This window comes from Drosophila mauritiana, chromosome 3R, assembly GCF_004382145.1.
Source record: "Drosophila mauritiana strain mau12 chromosome 3R, ASM438214v1, whole genome shotgun sequence".
Classification (NCBI taxonomy): Eukaryota; Metazoa; Arthropoda; class Insecta; order Diptera; family Drosophilidae; genus Drosophila; species Drosophila mauritiana.
In genome coordinates this window covers 14,775,253-14,795,259 of record NC_046670.1, presented here as the reverse complement: position 1 = coordinate 14,795,259, position 20,007 = coordinate 14,775,253, and the positions used below count along the sequence as shown (strand labels likewise).

Here is a 20,007-nt window from a genome sequence, read left to right as displayed (position 1 = left end):
TAGTTCTACGCCCAGATGCGATTGCCTTCAACAAAACATATTAATTTATTTACGACCTTTGTAAAAAGTGCTAAAATTAACAGCTGCGCAATGTTTAGCTAATACAAAGCCAGCAGATTGTGATAAAGGAAAAGTTTTCTGTTTGGGAAGAGCAATTCCCACAGACCATCAAAAATGTACTGAATAATTAATATTTGTTTTAAGTTTTTGATATATTTAACCTTGTTAAACAATGAATTATAGTTTAAGGGTCCAAAATATAAAATATTTTGTTATAAGAAAGAAACCGTAGAAAGAATCTATGTTTTAAACAAGATATACAGTTTCTTAATGGATGGAAATGGAAAATGATGAGTGCCGAAAATCGCTTGTGTAATATTACATATTTTTAAGAGTACTATGCAGTCGCTTTACTGCATATTACAATTTTAATCTTTTGTTTTATTTCACAACTCGATTGATGGGCTTTTAGCAGCTTTTGGTTTTTGTTGCCTGGCTTTTGGCTGCGATAACTGGCGCAACTGTTCACTGTTTTCACTGGCTCAAAGGCGACATAAAGTATATTTTGATTATTTTGTGAGCCAGAAGTTGAGCATTTTAAGGCCCGCCGGCATTTGCATTTCAAATATACTTTTACGACAGCCAGCCCTTAGCCTTTGGCCCGCATGCCGCCCGACACCTTCCGCCGCAGGATCTTTTGCTGCGGGCGAGACGAGGTGAGCCACATGGAAGTGGAAGTGAGTGAAATACCACAAATGGCGTGTAAACACAACAAAGAGGTAATAACAATGGATGCCAACGAGGTCCCTGACTTCGAGGACCAATGGAAGGGCGGCGAAAGTAGCCGAGGGGAACTCGTCCGCATTCCTGGAGCCTTTGCGAGGAGTCCTCTACGCAGCGCTGGGAAGGATGGGGGGGATGGACTTTGGCACCAAGCGCACCCGCACTTTCGAAAACATTTTTATTTGTTTCTCCGTAAGCTGTGTCAATACACAATAAATTGAACTGAGCAGGAATTTATGTTGGTCCTGTGTGAGGATATTCAGCACCCTATCTGCCCGCTGGCTCTGTTATCGCACTGGGGCGTCAATTGCCTGCAGGCCACCGCCCCCTGGGGACTTAAAAGTTCAATAATATTTATTTGTTACTTGCTCTTTGACAACAAAGCACACCAGATTATACTTAGTCCTAGGCCGTCGTTCATCAAGCCGCGCATATTGGCCCACTCCCTCCTACATAATGGCATATTGTCGCACAATAGCCGAGACCACAGATATGTCTTTGCCGGGGCAGTAAATTCCGGCCACTAAAGGCGATGATTTTTCAACAGACACCGAGCTAATTTAGTGACCGAGTGCCAGCGCGGTCACCACCGTGATTTACGGGGTCACCATTTGCACGACTCCAATTATTTGTTGGTTGACTCGTGACTTTAACCTTAGAGGAAAGTGCTGAAGAACGGATGAGTATATTTCAGCTTAGATTAATGTCAAAATAAAGCTAAAACTCGGTTTAAGAGGGAATAAAAAATATATAAAATATATATTATATTTTAGGTCGGTTACAAACTGCTAACTCTTAAACTCTTTCATTTTTCAATTGAATAGCTATGAGATTTATATACTACATGTATCAATCTTTATACCATTTTTAAGAGGCGTCAATTCATATTTCACATCGTGGTCGATTTTTGGTGGCGTTGAGCGAACCAATTGATATTCATGTGCGACTAAAATAGGCATTTGCCCGGCGGAAACAAGTGTTTTGTTGGTCATCTACAAATGGCATCCGCGGAATAAAAAATGAATCTTCAATCTTCTGTTGCCAAAGCATTGCTAGTGCGCAGGCGCGGACAAACAGCCGGCAAATAACCCGACGGTTCGATTCCGAAAATTCTGTGCAACCCGAGGGAGGTGAACGGCACAAAGCTGGGGAAGTTGGAAACGAACCGGCATGCCACATGAAACGGAGGAGAATCCGATGGGGAACGCTCGACGGAATGGCTGTGGAATCGGCACTATCCGCCTCGGAATGTTAAGAACTCGATGGAAAGTGGGATGGCATCGCTCGAACGCGACTCAGTCGAAAATTTGAATCCGGTTCGCGCGGACGTGACTCGGATGGTGGAAGGAAATCCAGACCGCAAACGAAACCGCAACCAGAAGTCAATTTTACGCGTTTATATCTGAAAAGGACTTGTGCTGAAGAGGTGGGAGTCAGGAAAACAAAATGTGACAACAGAAACGAAGAAAAAAGTTAATGGAAAGTGGCAAAGAAAGAAAAGAAGAATTAAGACAAAGTTAAACCACTTGATGTCCTCTTGGATGTCCTGTGTCCCGTGTCCTGCAGTGCCGCCTGTCGAGTGTCTTTTGCCGAAATCACTTTTAAAATTTGTTTGCTCCCGCCTTATGCAAATGGATATTAGAATGCCGCGCTGAACTGCGAAGCCGAGGAGCAAAAACAGGACCGAAGAAAGCAGAGGATTTCTCCAAGGACGCGTAACGTAAAAAAAAGGGATTATTGTGCATCATTTTGGGCAGCAAGAATAATGCCACGGAGGGCGAAATAAAAAATATTCTCAAGTCGGATTATGCGATAAATTGTTACTGAAGTGTAAATGTTTTCTCACGTGTTAAATCATTAAATATAAGCCACCCAAGAAGCTGCACACAATTCGCTTAGAGCCCGGCCATATGGCCATTGTTACCTTTTACCACCGACCTAAAACTCAAAGAAAGCCCATCGAAAGGCAATGTGAAACTTGTTAAACACTATAAATGGTCGAAGTTTTTAAGGTTTTTTTTTTGTGCGAAAAGTTTTGCCCATTAGTCATCGAGAACATTGTGTGATAGTTCTGCATGAAAGCCGTGCAAGTTATTAACTTTTAAGAAAGTGAGCCGGGAACCAAGGAAAAGGAAATTCTATGTAATTAATTGCAAAACGATTATGAAAGTTTAAGTGGAAATAAGTTGATTTATATTTCTTGGCAAGTTCGAGCACTTGACTTTTTCATTGATTGAGCTGTTGAAGTAAAAGTGCAAGATGTAGAAATATGTTTTAAAAAGTTTTGTTACCATGCAGAAGTGTTAATTCTGCTCAGATTAAATTTTTTAAAAATACCATTCTTAATGGTAAGGTTAAATTTAATTCTTCTTGTGCTTTTACAACTCAATTAAATGGTATTCCAAAACCACTTCTGTAATCACAATGAAATCGTATGCAAAGAACATTTTAGGTAAAGGTATTTATTAGGGATTAAACGGATTTGTGCTGTTCAACAAAATAAGTTTTGGAAGAGACCAAAAAGCTAAATAAACAAATTGGATTACCATGGAATAAAGTCAAGTTCCGATTCCAGTTTATTTGTCTATGTTGGTGCCACTGCATCGCCAATAAAAGTTTGCCACTCAACAAAGGCGAAAACACTTAAATAAATATATAAATCAAGCAACACAAAAATTGTGCAAAACGAGTGCAGAGACCGAGTAAGCCAACAATGGGTTTGCAGGAAAATCGCTTGAGAAAACGCATCGAAAAACTTGTGGCCGACCCATAAAGAAGAGTTGCAATTTTTTGTCGAAAGCTAGAAATAAAATCAAATGAAATAAAATAAAATAAAATGAAACAGTATAGAGGTTAGATAGAACCCAAATGGAGGCAAGCCAGGACCCAAGCCAGCCCCAAGTGTATTAATTCAATAAACCTATTTATCTGAGACTTCGGCTGGGATTTCGAGAACGGAGCAGAGAATGCGACAAAGTTTGCCAGCCAAGACGACGCAGTGCAATCAGCAGATCCTGTCTGTCCTGGTCCTAGCCCTGGTCTTGGTCCCAAGGAGCACGAGAAGCCAGATTCGATGCCGCAAACGAGTCCCAATTGGAGGCAGGCGGACAATGAGCGCACAAAAGGCGCTGTAAGTGTCATTGCAGCCAGGAACTGGGCCACTGGGACTGCCACGCAGGACTGGAGCCAGAAGAGCAGCAGTAGCTGGAGCAGCACCAGTCGAAGAACCGGAATCAGCAGAACCAGGACCCGGCTAGCCACGTTGACAACCGAGATGACAGCGGCAGGACGAGTAGAACGAGCAGGAGTAGGAGCGCCGTGGTGTCGCCGATTTTTCCACACATCCCCACCAGCGTCTTGGCTGCGCATCAGCTTCGTCCTTTTGGTCCTTCCAGCTCTCGGCTTTGGGATACGTAAGTACAGCTGGGGGGTTTCCCTCACTCCTTGCGTGTGCGTGTGACTTTCATACATTTTTGATTTAATTTAACGCATTCACGTCGCACACACACAGTAAAATTGGGATGGAGTGCTATGAACGGGTGGGATACCCTTTAGGATTTGATATTCCTTAGTGTTAAACCAGATATCCCTCTCTTTACAACGGTATCAAATAAGCAAAATGCAGTTTGACTTTTCTTCCTAAATGCATTATCTTATTTAAACCTTAAATCATGCCTCGCAGAACTAGGAATACAGCGACATCCTTTCAGTGCATTATGCTCTCCTGTTGTTTCTGCCAGATTAACAGGATAAGAATCTCCAACTTCTCGTTTCCTTATTTATTCGTGTACCGGGTGAAAAATCTTATGCGCACTTGGCAACACACACATGGATAATTGTCCTCGTAAGCGGATCCCAAGACGCGGAATAGCTGCTGGCAAATTGTTTTAGTAGTTCTGGATCAGCAGGGGGAGTGGAAACAAGGCAATTGTCGTTCTTGGAAATTGCGGAGGATGAAGCTGGGGGCTGAGCTTCCCGTTGTTTCATTTGATTTGCCGAAATTAGATTAGAAGAAGCCACGGGGCTAGCGAAATGGGAAAACAATGGCCCATAAAAGATGACAAAAAGTTTTGCGGCATTGCGCAGCTATTCCTTGCATAGAGGTTCTTCTGGTAATTCCATTTAATAAATAATTTAATTCGAATTTCCCACGTAATTAAGATAACTTAATATAATTTATTCTGACCCGTAGTAAGCACCTGAAGATGAAGTAGAAATATGAAAATTATATCGATAGTATCATTTTTATACAAACTAGATATATGTACTTGAAAAAATTGAGAGCTTAAGATCATAACAGTTTCTAAATTTGCAATCTGCATTTAATTTTGTATTACAATCTAGCCTTGTTTGAAATTTATTTTATTCTGCCTAACTTTCACAAGTAAGCAATTGTTTCAATGCCATTAGTATTTATTTCTTTACCAGAATATAAAGACAAAATTTGTTAAAGTCAACTGATATAAATTCGTTGTAAACCCTTTTTTAAAATGGCATGTGCTCCATTTGGTGCGTTGATTATGGAAGTTCTTAAAGAAAAGAAGTGCCCAATGACTTACCGAGAAATTTTGGAAGACGTAGCCTTTAAACTTAAAGTTGCAAAAATGCATATAAAGTGCGGCGTAGATGTTGCAATGCGACTTGCCATAAACAAAGGACATATTCTGAAGTGTGGGCACCGATTCTATCTGATGAAATCAGTAAAAAAGAAAACAAAAATGCGGAAATGTTCAAAAAATCTTGTAGATCGAATAAAAAAAAGCCGACAGGATGAGACGTTGCTTAATAATGATCTCGATTCTTTTGAGCTTTTAACATATTCCGACGAAGAAGAGGCTATGGTGTTTAATATTGTAAATCGAGAGAAGTCACGTAGAAAACGGAAATGTAAAATTCCAGTGTTAAATCCGAAGTGTTAAATCCAGAAGTTCAACGTCAGTATAAAAAAGCGAAAAACGACCGATATCAGTACAAGCTGTCAAAGAAGGTAAATTTGTAGTATTATTATACTTAAATGGTTTGCTAATTTTAAACCAACGAATCCTGTTTACAGGTCCAAATCGGATGTATATAAAATATGTTATTTTTTACCACAAAAATGTTAAAATAAAAACACGTTTTTAAACTTTAAAACAAATATGCGCACCTCTTATAAGTGAAAAAGTTTCAAAATGGCCCACGACCGTTTTCGCAAACTGTGAAAAAAATAGTTTCGTAAGGTCCTTAACCTCATTGCTCTCCATCAGCAAAAGCAGCTTCTCATTCTGTCGACTGCTCAATAATGGAGGCAAAAATAAAACAATAAACTATACCCCTTCGTATAGTTCTACGTTGCTCCTTTGGCTTTGCAGCCCCACAAAAATATTAACGAAATTGAAAACTTGCCAAAAAATGTTTAATAAACACGTTTACAGCAGTGTTGACTTACCCCATTCTAAATCCCTTATACGATTTCCCCACTGAGCTGCCTCTCTGTCCCTTTATTACAACTCTTAACAAAATGCGCTTTTGGAAAGTTGTGAGTGCAACTCGTTATGCCAAAATGCAGAATGGGCCAACAAAAGCATATGCAAGCCAACTCAAACTCCGAGCTCCGAAACATTCAAAATTATAATGCGGCCAAAGTTGGTCTTGCTACCCTACCGGCTTTTGTTCTCTCGAAATCCCCGTTCAGATTTTTTGAAAATGGTGGGATTCTGTGGATTGTGGAATGGTTTTTTTTTCTGGTTTGCTTACACAGTGCCTGGATCTCTGCTAATTTTGGGAATGTGCCTGCAAAGTCGTTGGGCCTCGAATCAAAGCGGCCTACAGGTTGACTTGGACCGACCTTTCCTTCCTGATCGCCCCCGTCTTCTCACTATTACACCTGGCCAAATGGCCAGAATCCTTTAAGGCTGCTCTATGGGGTCGTGATGTCATGTCCTCCAGTCCTGTCGTGCAGTGTCATGTGTGCGGTCGTCGTTGCGAGGGCCAAAAGTGTTTGCTTACCTTCATAAATTATAAATGGGTTTGCGGAGAGACCCAAACAACAACATCAGCAACAGCAGCATCCCTTAGGCGGCAGGACACACACACACACATTGCCAGTTGACCTCAGCCTCGGCAGGTCCTGTGATGACGGAAAATATTGTAACACAAGCAAAGTTGGGCAAGGCACATGACAGTGCCGCAGGTCAACAAATTGTCCAACGGTGGAACAATGTATGCCACATGGGCTTATTGGATGCCCGGGAACATCGCGAAATTTCAACAAACTCGCATGTTTTAAGGTGCACTTCGGTTGAAATGTCTTATTCGGAATGTAAATAACACTGAATAATTTGTGTAAAATTTCTGACAAATATAGGTGGGCATGTTCTTGAAACAATTACATTTAAATTTCTGCTTGTTGTATATGCAAAATCAATTTGGTTGATGTATTCGTATGCGTTTAAAACAATGAAAATTCTGTTTTAATCTAGTACTGAAAATTTCATTTTATTTGCAAAAAAGTGTTCTAAAAATACTTTTTCCTTATTTCGGTGTTGCAAAGCAATATTAATTGAAAGTAGTTGTACATATTTTATGCTTACAAAAATGATGCAAGTCTTCTGCCACTTACAATTGACTTCCCAAAAAAGAAAATCAGTTGTTTTCCGTTCGCAAATCGGCCCACTGTTTCTCATTCGCCATGCAACTAACAATTTCCTGTTCACAGACACACAATCACGCTCACAATGTAAGCCGAATGGCCTTGATGCGCTTTTGGCTCGCAAAATGTGAGCTTAAATTATTCAGAGGGTCAGGGGTCAGAGGCAGCTGCAGCTGCGTCGACGCTTTGGGCAATCAAAGACAACAACAAGTGTGTGTATATGGGCCATTTAATTGCTCGGAGAATAGCAGTGGGGCGAGGTTAAAGGGGATTAAGCCGGAAAGGGGCACAAAGGGGCTGAACGGGGCAGTGAACGAGCGACAAAGACCTAGCGAGAAATGACCCACAAATGACAAAGTGCAGCGGCAGTCAACGAGCCTTGTCTTTATTCCTTGCCGAAGTGTGAAAAGAACAAGACAAACCGCCGAAGAAATAAAAAAGGATATACAAAGCAAAGGGCCCAAGAGGCTTCTTTGTGGTAATTTATGGATCGCAGCATGGGGTCTCCAGAATGGAGGGGGGATACATACCATATCCTGGCAGGAGGCTCTTTGAAAAATTATTTCATTTCTGGTCAACATTTGGCAACTTATTTATAGCTTTTTCGCCCCCACCAGCTCCTCTTTTCTACAGTTAGAGCTAAATATTTACCAAGAAAGCCATAAAAATCAACTAGATAACGCAAGAGTCTTATATTTGTATGATGTTGAGATTTCGCATAATTATTTTCCTTGATTTATTGAAGCCAAAAGCACAAAGTGTAGAACCGAATGAACCATCCCTATAATGAAAGCAAATTATGTTAGAAACTAGAATTGTATATACATTTATTTAACATTTTAATTTAAGCTAATAATATATAATATATATAATATAATATTAACTACTATTCCTTATTTGTATCAGTAAACTCTGCAACTCTCTTCATCCATGTTAAATTCACCCAAAATTAGATTTTGGAATCTTTAAAACATCCCTCACCCATACGTATTTTTTTAAAACACATTGTTATTCAACTTCATCCCTCACCCGCCAAAAAGCCAAGCAAACTGAGATATCCGACTTTTTTGCTTTTAATTTCCCTAAAGGATTTTTCCATTCACCACAGCTCACTTAACAGACCCACAACCCCACTGATTCATCTTCATCAGCTTGAACCGTTTGTATCATAAATTATTTATTTTTATGCATATTGCGATGACATTTGATCACAAGTGCTTGGTGTTCCCATAAATATTTGAGTAAAAAATCAAACGAGGGGTCGAGAATTGTATTTAAAGTGGCATTTATCAAATCGATCAATAAACAATTACCGAATGCCAATGCTCACAATATAAATAAATAAATAAATAGCTCAAGCACATACATAGCAGGCATGAAATCTTCTGGAAAGTATCTGTGCGTGTGTGTCGGCAAACAGAAACGCTGTCTACGCATTAAAGATACATTTGCATGAGTGTGGGTGCTTTGAGTGGGTGAAAGCTGCCATATTCCATGGCATTCTGTTATTCGAGTGGCTTTCGCTGGCAGGAAGGTGGGGGAAATGTTTGTGTTTAGTGTGAAATTGCTCTGTGCCACCATTATCCGAGGATTCATTCAAAACTGAAACATATGTTGGGTGTCACTGTGAAAATTATACAACAACCGAACAGCGAGGGGGTTCTGCAGCTCTAGGGTGTTCAATATGTCCTTTTCCAGATACCCCCGGTCTCTGCCGCGTCTCTGTCTCTTTGTCGGCACACCCAGTTTTCTCGTTGACTGTGTGCCCTGTCCTGGCTCAATTTATTTTTATGGCATCGTGTTCGCCGGTCTACGTGTTCCCAACAAACGGACCAAAAAGTAAGACAGCAAAGAAAGCAGCGGCTCTCCTGCCCGTTGTCTTTCCTTTGAGGTTCATTTCAGTTTCTGTTTCGCAGTAAATTGAAATTGGAGCATTGCCCAGTGTTGCGTATACGCACTGTTGTATGTGGCACGTTGCCGGGTGCGCGTTGCGTGTTGTTAGCCTTTCGCTAAAGTAAAGTTGTTAATGGCCAGGCTGACGCTACGTTTTCCTTTTATTTATATATATATTTTACTAGAGCCCAGCGACAAAGTGAATGCCAAATGCAGTTTTTTTAAGAGTATCTGTAATTAATTATGTCAACCTTTTGACCATTGCGCCTTTGTAAATATGGTGCATGCTGTACACATGCTCTGGCTGCTTTAGTGGCTGCAATATTGATATAAGATCTATTGAAAAAATTAAAATAAATAATTGATTGGGTAACAGGCGGCATAGAAGTTTCTTGAGCTAAAGTCAAAGTTATCCAATTAGTCATTTCGAAACTTGAATTTAGCTTAATGTGATCTCCTTTGAAGTGGTGCGCGATTTCCTATTTTTTCACCCTCTCCTTGGAAGTTGTTTTCCGTATAAATATATACATCCCCAAGGCCCAACATTTGATGTGACTCCCATCTTGTAATTTGGCTCATTTGAACTTTAATTGCTTGGCGGCCCCCAAAGGGGACTCATTAAGATTGCCAGCCCGCAGCTGGAGCAACACAAATCTGGCGACACAACTATCAGGACCAGGCCCATGCCCATGCCCATGCCCAGGACAAGAATCCCTACCCACACCGAAGTTACTCATGAGTTAGATAGATGCAGCAATCTGAGTCCTCGGGCTCGTGTTTTATGTGCACTCGAGGCGGCTATAATCCAAAGTGCTCCCCGGTGAAAAGTTTTCTGGTTTATGCGAGAATGTGTGTCGGCGGCTCCTGTTTGCTCCGCTGCTCTGCTGCTCCGCTTGCTGGCTTTTCCTCATAAACACCAGCGTTGGCGGATGCGGGCAGGATGCGGATGGCGTTACAGGTGCGGATGAGCTTCAGATGGCCAAGAGTCAAGTGGCTCTCCGTCTTCTTTCGGCCACAAGCGCCTGGCGTTTTAATTACGGCCGCCGCCATTTTGTCCTTCCAAACAACCATGACTTTTTATTGGACATGTAATTACTGCGTGTGTTTTCGGCTCGCGGGCCCACGCATATTTTTTATAATTACATGAAAAATGAAGATCCGCAGCTGATGCGAATTTTCCGAGCATCCTGAGTGTCCTGATGCCACGCTAATGATGCACGTGCCACGAAAATTGCGCAGATTAAGACCTCTTGACCTTTGGCGAGACGAAAAGTTGAGTGCCTTGAATTATAAAATAGGAACCAAAGAGGTTGCAAGCACTTGTGGTACTATAAAGACCGAATATGGAAATTCGTGTCAATATAAAGATAATATTTCTTCCAAGATTATTATGTTTATATAATTTATAACCATTAGTTTTATTTTTGGCTCTTTTTTTCGCAAATATTTGCTGACGTCCAATAACTTTTTTCTAATTAAGAAGTCGCTGGGCCATAAAGTAATGGAAACAACTTTCAAGCTCTTTTTTCGCAATAAATATTTTAAGACTAATTAAATTTCAGTTTTTCTCCCCTTGCAAGTTAATCGATACTGAAGGCAAAAAAAAGAAATGTGCTTCCAACAAAATCTAATCATTTTTTATGCGCTTCCTTTATCATCCTCTATCTTTCTCTTTAGCCTGCAGCATAAAAGGCAAAATCCATGAAATATTAACTAAGGGGTCACAGTGGCAGAACGAGTACACCATATGGGCCAGTCTGGACAGAATCCCTGCCCCTGCCCAATCCCAGTCCGTCATCCTCCAGGTGACTGCGTCATTGGCCGACCAGGGCTGCAGCATACAAAGTGAAACCTGGCACATGGCACAGTGGGAGGGCTTACTCACTTTTGAGGCCATTAAAATGGAAACGTTGTTCGAATGGCTTTTGTGGGAGAAAGCTATGCACACACGCCTCAGGCTCAGCTCGAAATAATCACTATACTTTTAATTATTTGATGACATTTGAATACAGGTGCCCAAGAATAGGTATTGGCTTTGGCTAGGATTAATTGAGTTGTTCAAAACAGAAACATCAAATACGTGTGTTTCTAGTTGGCTAAATGGATGATATCGATTGTGAATGGAACATACTAAGGCTGCTATTATTAGCCATGTTAGATCTGTTTCCACAAATATTTATTAATTTTAAGAGTTTCCACATCATTTGCGCCTAGTTTTTGTTGTTTAGTAAACCCATTGTCATCGGCTATCGCCATTTCTGATGACATTCGGGAAGCTGATGAGCTTTTGCCTAATGTCCAAAATGGTTGTTCATTTTGTAGTGGCCTAAACCAATTCCAGAATTTACATACCTACTGCGCATGGTGAGCATGCTTGTTGCCCATTTGTGTCTGCCACCGGTAGAGTAAATGCCAATTTCAGTAATTTTTGGCTGGCCACTAGCCTAATTTGTGAGCATTACTATTCCGTTGGCGTTCCAGTCCAAGCCGGCTTAAATATGTACTCCAAGTCCCTTTGGGCCCACACAAGCTATGGTACGCTTTTGGGGGTACGGATTTGGGCCACTGTCCCTGGAAGCGGCCAATTCTGGTTGAGGAAAACAAGAAAACAATTTGAGTGTTATTGCACGTTTCACTCTTTTTGCCTCGTATGTGTGACTGACTGTCGTCAAGTGCTATAAATGGCCAGATCACACTTTTGGCCGAGACTAGGCGCTTTTCCCTGGCAAAACCAAACAAACCGAGGACACGGCAAAAACCCAGTAAATTAATCGGCTTTGGGGGAATAGTTCCTATTTTTTTTTTTTTTGCACTCTCTCTCCCCTTTACAAGGACTTACAAATACCCAATGCACCACAAAAATAAATTCCCTCTTTTGTGTTTGACTAAGCAAATTCCTTTGAGGGAAATCAAAACCGATTTGATTGCAGGCTAAATCGGTTTTAATTGAAAATGCAAACTCTGCCTTGAGCAACCCGTGCCGGCTTTACTTTTTTCCAAACCCTTTGGGATATTCCATCTTGACACACCAAGTAAAACGGACACAAACTAGATGGGGAAAAAGTATGCCACTCTGGAGTGGATTTTAAATTTACTATTTTTCTGGCAGTGAAATTTTCAATTTGCATTTTAACCAAAATTCGCTTGCAACCTTTTCGTGGGCCAGGATTTGGGCCAGGGTTGACCTTATCAACACAGCCAAATCACACGCATTCGTTCGAAATGATTTCGTGGGGAAATTTATGCGGTTGCCTTGTGGACTCCCTTTTTTTCACTTTTACTTCCACTTTTTTTGGCTTTCTTCTCTGTTTTTTTTTTGTCTTTTTTTGTGTGCAACCAGACACGTAGAATATCAGGGTAGCCGAAAGGTAACGAGAGCGGCTGAAATTTCTTGCTCAACCTAAATCAAGGCTCTGACAAGCACGTGAAATGAAATAATTTAAAAATGCAAATTCTATTTTATCAAACCACTGATATCTTAGCCCTGGAAAACAGTACCAACTCCCAGTCCTTTCATCTCGGCCCACCTTTGTTGGCCATTGAACTGGCTGCCATTGGTGGTTGGTTGGTTCACCGCAAATGAGTTCGTTTTCCTCTCACGAATATTTCCGATTTTATGGGATACGACAGGAAAAATAATGCTGATTTATTTTGTGACTCCGATATTATTACCAAGGTAAATTTCCAATTGACGGCATTTCTCCAAAGTTGCTTGCATACTAATAAACTTTTAAAGCATGAAACTAAGTGTAGAAGCTATATTGAAATCAAACAGATGGACATGTAAATTTTTGTGTTCACCGTTTTTGCGATTTTTGCCAAAAGTTTATTTTTCCATGACTTGGAGTGGCAAGTTCAAACTGCACTTCATCCTACTTGCTCCCTGCCTCCCAATTTAGTGGATGAGTGTCCTGGGGCAACATGTCCTTGCCAGCGTGTTGGGGTAGAAAGTTGCTTAAAATAACTTTATTTGAGTGGTTGTGTTGAGCTAATCAATGGTGGTGTTGCCTTCGCCTAGTCGAAGAGCTGCTCTTTTTTTTCCTTTTGTTGGGAATTTATTGCCCTAAGTTATTAGCTTTGTAATCTTTTAATAAAGTTTTGCTCCAATTGATGGGGCTTTACATCACTTGTACAGAGCAACAATGATTTTAGTTTTTGCCATCAACTGAGTAAACATTCTCGCGATAGTTGCGGCAAATGGAACAAATTCTTTTTGCAAATTAAATGCAGGACTCTGCAAATGCTAAATATTTACATAAGCACTTTTTGCAACTTGGTTGCATTTTATTTGATTAAACAGAGCCACTTGGTTAGCTGGCGCAGAAGTAAAGGTGTGTTGCTTTGAGTTACTTCTGCCAAGGACGTTTGATGCACGTGTATATGAAATGATTATGTTGCTAAAGTTACCATTTATTTTTTATGCTTAATTTTCCTCTAGGGCACAAAGTCGAAAACATAAAAAGGAAAAGTTTAAAAGGGAAACAGAGACCGGCAGTGGCAAAAGGAAAAGGCAGCCAAAGCTACAAAAACAAACAACTTTTAGCAGCAAAAATGTGTGGAAAAAAGTAAAAAAAAATTAAAAGCTAAAAGGAAACAGAGAGCCAAATGAAATAAAAGCCACCACAGGCGGTGACATTAAGCGGCAAATTTTTATGATTTTAATTAGCATAAAAGCGTAATTGAAAATTAACTGAAACGAAATATGTACATGTGCCGCAGGAAGTGTGAGTGTGGGTGGCATCGTTTCCACATCCAAAGAGTGGGGCATCACATTTGTTTTACCGGAATTTCAATTCATTCACCTTGCATAAGCCGATTGCAATAATTTTTCTTAATTTCCCAGCGCTTTGATGTTCGCCGCAATACATTTATAACATATATTTATTTAGGACTTAATGCGTGTCAAGCGAACGTACGCATATCCTTGATATTTGTTATTATCATAATATCAGGCAAAAGCGTGCAAACGAATTAAGAAAACAAATTTGGGTATCCACATGCGGCCACAGTCTTCCTTCTTACAAAAAGCCGAATTTTAATGTACACTTCTGACTTTAAATTTAATTTACTCATTTCTTGTTCTTTACATATTTTCATATAAATATCAAATTAAATTGAGTCTTGTGTTCTTTGATGTTATATTATTATTCCATTTCTGGATATTACAAACTTTAAGTACAAACCACTCTAATTAGCAGTTCCTTTGCCCAAGCTTGCTGTTTACTAACGTGCTCAGCTTTATTTCTCTTCCACAGAAGTAGTCACCTGCAGCAATCCGGAACTGGGAGCAAGTGCTCCAGATCCAGTGGATTTAACACGGGGAGGGAAAAGCACTGAGGGACAGCTTACGACGGCCACAAGATCCACTCTGCCAGATAGTCCAATGACAACACAAAACGATCTAATTACGACAGCCAGCAACTTAGCGACAGCAAAAAAGCCAGCCACAGCAGCCTCAGAGGCAGTAGATACGGCAGAAAAAGCAGAAACAGCACCACCGACAGAGGCAACCAGCTCATGGAGCTCCACGGCCGTAGCCCGGGACATGTCATCAGCAGATGGAGCAGGGGAGGCGATAGCAACCAGCCAGTCAGCACAAATTGGGCTAACTACTCAGGCCACAGTACGGCAAACAGAAGCGCAGACAGCATCAGCAGCGACACAAGCCGCAGCAGCAACATCAGCAGCAATAGCATCAGCATCAGCAGCAGCAGCAGCAGCAACAGAGACCGCAGCAGAGATGCTCATATCAACAATTTATCCAGCATCAACGGAAACGGATGTGCACAACTCCATTGAGCGCGTAGAGGGGAGAAGTGGAAAGATGGCGAATGCGGTGCATCCGGGTGTCGCTGATTCATTGACCAAGGGCTTCTCCATTCCGACCTTCCTGCCGCCATTTCCCGTTTTCGCGGCCGCGGATTTGCCAGCTTACCGCGCCGCTGCTGATGCAGCCGAAGCGGCCAAGTTGGCGGCAGCCCAGGCAGCGGCCGCCAAAACATCCTCGGAAGCGGTGACAATGTCGCCGGAGGAGCAGCGCCGTCAAATGTTTAATGAGCAGCACTCCTACCTGGCCGCCCACCGCGATGGCGGCGAGGGGGCGGGGTCGGCGGTGCGGCGCAACCTGACAATGCCCGTGCTAAACATCACCGCCCAGATGGGAAACCACGCCTACATGCCGTGCCAGGTGAGTGAGATGTGCACTCGAAAAGGGCCTAGTCCAAATAAGTGTGCTACGAAAGTTAAATAATATTTACCTTTAGAACTTCCTTACTGCGCGGGTATATCAAGGTTATAAATTTAGTTTTCCGATTTGGGTATATAGTTTCGAGTAACAAAAATAGCTTTAAAATTAATTAATTAATTTTCCTATTTAAAATGAGTGCTCTTTAAAGAAATCTTTTCTTCAGTGCACTGTTTTGTTGTGTCTAGCACAATCCGTTGGACTTGTTTGCCTGTAGGTCGCGGAACATCGTGTGACGTAAGTCGGTTAAGCCTTAAAGGTTCGCTGGGGAAAAAAGGGTTTTATTACGAGATTACGTTTAATTGCGAATATTATATTTGAATTAAATGTCACGTGTTATAAATAGCTGTCAGCCAGTTAAGCGGCTTATAGGTTTATCCCATTAAGGAAGCTTTACAAAAAAAGAGAATAAACATACATTAAAGGTAACTGAAAAATATCTGTATATCTAATATCTATATATATATCTGAAGTCTGTCTATTTCTAACCAAATACTTACAAAGATTTAGCCAATTTAAAATGTGGGCAACAACGTAATACAGAGATGAAATTTCCGCCAGCTGAGTTTAAGAAATTAGCTAAACCTTAGGACCACACACGTCACCAAGGATTTAATTCCAGCATTAAGACTTTAACCACTCAAGGCAAACGACCCTGACTGACTTACGAATTCCTCGAAACTTAAACCAAACGAAGACAGGCCAGCGACAGACTGACTGGCTGTGCCCCCCCATCTGCTTCAGAATTCCTTTTTAATTTCAACGGACCGGAGATAAAACTAGCATTTACATATTGCACACAGACACGCTTTCACACATCCGCAGATACAGATACAGATACATTTGCACATACAGATACAGCTGGATAGAAGGAAGCGAAACACTTATTTGCATGCATACATATTGCACAGTGTATTTTCCATACGGCTACAACAGACATCAAATTTACATGCGTTCGTAGGTGTTTTCTTTCCCCCCTATATATAAATATATATATATACATCTGGTGGTATCTGGTGAATGGAATTTAACAAAGCCCAAAGAACAGGTTCTGAAAGGAGGCTGGGCTAAAAGAAGTGAATATATATATATATTTATAAATTGTGCGGAATTGTAAATGGCAAATAGAAGCCCGAGTCTGGGCGCTTGTGTACGTCATAAAAAATAAACGTAAACAGAATGAATTGTTGATATGCAAATGAAATTATGCTGATCTGAGCCGGACCACAAGCGAAGCCAGAATCAGGACTAAAACAGGAGCCCTGCGAAAATAGGGCCAAAGCAAAGCGCCAACTGTGAGAATATTTTAGCCCAAAGATGCGCACACCCATTCCCAGAATCCGCCTTCAGATCCGACCTCATTTCCATTTCCGGGCCCCAGACATTCACTTGGATCTCAGATTCAACGTCCGCTGACGTCGTTTGAGCCATCAGATTTTTTGCTCTTCCTTTTTTGTGAAACTTAACACAGAAACGACAGGCAAACGTGGCCGGATTAGTTTGCCGGGCCGGGGTAATTATTCATGTATGGATTAGTCAACATCGAATGCAATCCGGGTAATGTGAAAGCTCATTAGCGGCAGATTGGCAGCGATTAACATAATAATAGTTATGTAAATGCTGGCTGCCTTGAGCTTTGATGCCTGAATAATTGACTGGTTTTCGGAGAAAGGGCACCTCGAATCTGAGGTTAATTAATCACTGATATAGCTATTTAAATTCATAGTATATTAAATTAGATAGTATCTCATATTTAAGATGACTAGAAAGCGGTTCCTGAATTATTCCCTTTAGAATTTATATTAACTCTCCCCGTAACAATATACTGCAATTTTCAGATACATCGATTGTCGGATAAGCCCGTTTCATGGGTGCGCATGCGCGATAACCACATTATCAGCGTGGACGAGACCACCTTTATAGCGGACGAGCGATTCCAATCGATATATCAGGAGGATCATGACTACACCTGGTCCCTGCAGATCAAGTACGTGGAGCCAAGCGATGCCGGATGGTACGAGTGTCAGATGGCAACGGAGCCAAAGCTGAGTGCCAAAGTCAACCTGCAGATAGTCAGTGAGTGTTTGTGAATATATAATATTTTTAGCTCCCTTGCAAGTTAAATATCATTTATGTCATTGAAACAGATTTAATTGTTTTTTTTTTTTATTTACAGAACCCAAGACTGAGCTGATTGGAGATCAGAGCCGCTTCGTGAAGGCGGGCAGCAAGGTGGCGCTGCACTGCATCGTACGGGGCACCTTGGATCCGCCCAAGTACATTATCTGGTTCCGGGGCCAGAAGAAGATTAGCGATAGTGACGAGCGAACTGGCTGGTACACGCAGCTAGATCGGAATATATTTGGAACCGTGGGCGATAATCAGAACACGGTTAGTTGGGTGTTTACGAGCGGAGCGACGGTTAATGATGAACTAGTTGAGTGTCACTGAACATAAACATTTATTGCAGATCGGCTCATTAATTATACCGCTCGTGCGGAAGGAGGATTCCGGCAATTATACGTGCCAGCCGTCGAACAGCGTCTCCGTGTCCGTGGACCTGCACGTGCTAAGCGGTAAGTTAACAGCCTCCGGGATGTGGATAGGACCCATCATATCCTATCCTATTCCATCCTATCCTCTACCTGAATGTGTGGCAAAATGAATGATTCATATTAATCGCAACTGTCGCCACCGCGACGAATTGCGATGGCCAACAGGTGAATATTCCGCATCGGCCATCATGTCAACGGCGGCAAGGACGACGAAAGGCGGGAGGAGCACGTGCCATTCGACGCTGGGACTCCTGGGAATCCTTGGACTCCTATGGGCGATGCAGGGAGCGATGCACACACCACCGACCCAGACGTGACTCGCCTATTGAACGCCTGGTCGTGGCGTCCGACTTCCAATTATTTGTAAGCTTTTGCGCCATCTGCAGTTACGTAATTTAGGTTAGAGATTAATTAAAGGCGGCCTTGTAAATAGCGGAGATGACAACAGGGGCAGAAGGTGGAGACGGAGCAGAGCAGGAGCAGGAGCTGGAGTCCTGTCGAAACTGAATTGACGGTTCTGTAATTAGGTTAAACGTTGCCATAACTCTCATGTCTGCGTGTCTCACATTATCCCCGTACCATACTGCATTCAATCTAATGTAAAATTCAATTTAAGCAGACCCCATTTCAAGTTGTGAAATCGAATCAATAATTAGATTATTGTCGGAGAGAAATATTATTAAATGAAAATAATAAAACTGAATCATAAAAATCCATCATAAATAACAGGCATTCAATAAATCATGTGAAACTTTATTTAAATCTGTGTTCTCTTTCGGTTTTTGGTTCATCCGAATGGTAAACCATTTATGAATATTATCAGGCTTAACTAATTGATTGGCTGTATTAGTATTCTCTGGCGAGCTATTGATTAAAATGGAAAAAGTTTCATTTAAATACAATTCGGTGCTATAAATCTGCTTGCGCTGCTAAATGCGCAAATGCATCGAATGAGTTATTTTGCTGGTGCTAACCAAATTAATTTGGTGGGTGGGCATTCAGAATCATTTGCGTTTTATCTTCAGCTGGCGTAAATAAGATTTAATGCGAGATTTATTTTGCAAAAAATAGAGGGAGATACAGTTTTGTATTATGAAGGTTTTTTTCTTTGTTTTTGGGTTATTTTCATATTTTAAATTTCTGGAAGGCCCAAACAAAAAAAAAAAAACACATTAAATGAGTTGATATTGCTTTAGTTCTTATAAGCTGTAAGTATTTGACAACATTAAGCCGAAAAGAAACCCTAAGTAACTCCAACCACAACCCATTTTCTGCTGACCCCCAGTTGACGTGAACGATAAAAGGAGCAGCCAGCAAACGAATTTCCTCGATGGGGATATGCATAAATAATTTAATATTTTATGGTAATTTGGCAGTGACTCCAACTGGCGGCCTTGTTTGGGGCATCAAAGTGACGAAGGCAAAACAAAGATGAGCCAACACTTATGGCCTGGCCAAGGGGAAAAGCCAAGTAGAGTGCATAAAAATAACACAAGCCATAAACTGGCGAATTCCAAGGGTCATAAAGCCTTTAAGGTAGCCAGTCTATTTTATTGCAGCGGAAATCACATCTCAGTTTTTCCCCGAAAACGACGGGTATAAAAAAACAGAAAACAAACAAAAAGTATGGAGTAAAAATAAGAAACAACACGTAAAATTTGTCGTTGTCCTGTCAAGTAGGAAAATTTCCTCCAAGCGAGTGGGTTGGACGTAAGCGAAGCAATTTTCAAGAAACACAGAGTCCTGCCAGGGGGATTGGGAAAGCGGGGAAGTCGGTTGCCGACGAAAGGCAGTAAATATTTTTCACTATGTTGCTGATGCTGATGACTGACTCGCCTGACGACAGCCTGGGATCCAGGGCGGAGGTGGCCGGCGGCGAAAAAGGGGAATCCCCGCTGGCT

At 41.3% G+C, this 20,007-nt stretch overlaps 1 protein-coding gene across 3 annotated transcripts; it reads left to right on the top strand.

The window, feature by feature from the left end:
* Window positions 1-2,095: 2,095 nt before the first annotated feature.
* LOC117144925 lies at window positions 2,096-18,843 on the top strand. Of its 3 annotated transcripts, XM_033310376.1 has the most exons (8): window positions 2,096-2,925; window positions 3,226-4,196; window positions 14,563-15,494; window positions 17,390-17,627; window positions 17,728-17,942; window positions 18,022-18,127; window positions 18,272-18,469; window positions 18,540-18,843. In XM_033310376.1, the coding sequence occupies exons 2-7, from the start codon at window positions 3,857-3,859 to the stop codon at window positions 18,421-18,423; spliced, it is 1,983 nt and encodes a 660-aa protein (XP_033166267.1). In that variant the 5' UTR covers window positions 2,096-2,925; window positions 3,226-3,856; the 3' UTR covers window positions 18,424-18,469; window positions 18,540-18,843. The 3 variants fall into 3 exon arrangements, with proteins under 3 accessions (XP_033166267.1, XP_033166268.1, XP_033166269.1); XM_033310377.1 differs by lacking the exon at window positions 2,096-2,925 and having other exon boundaries at window positions 3,150-4,196; window positions 18,524-18,843; XM_033310378.1 differs by lacking the exons at window positions 2,096-2,925; window positions 3,226-4,196 and adding an exon at window positions 5,160-5,770.
* Window positions 18,844-20,007: the final 1,164 nt, after the last annotated feature.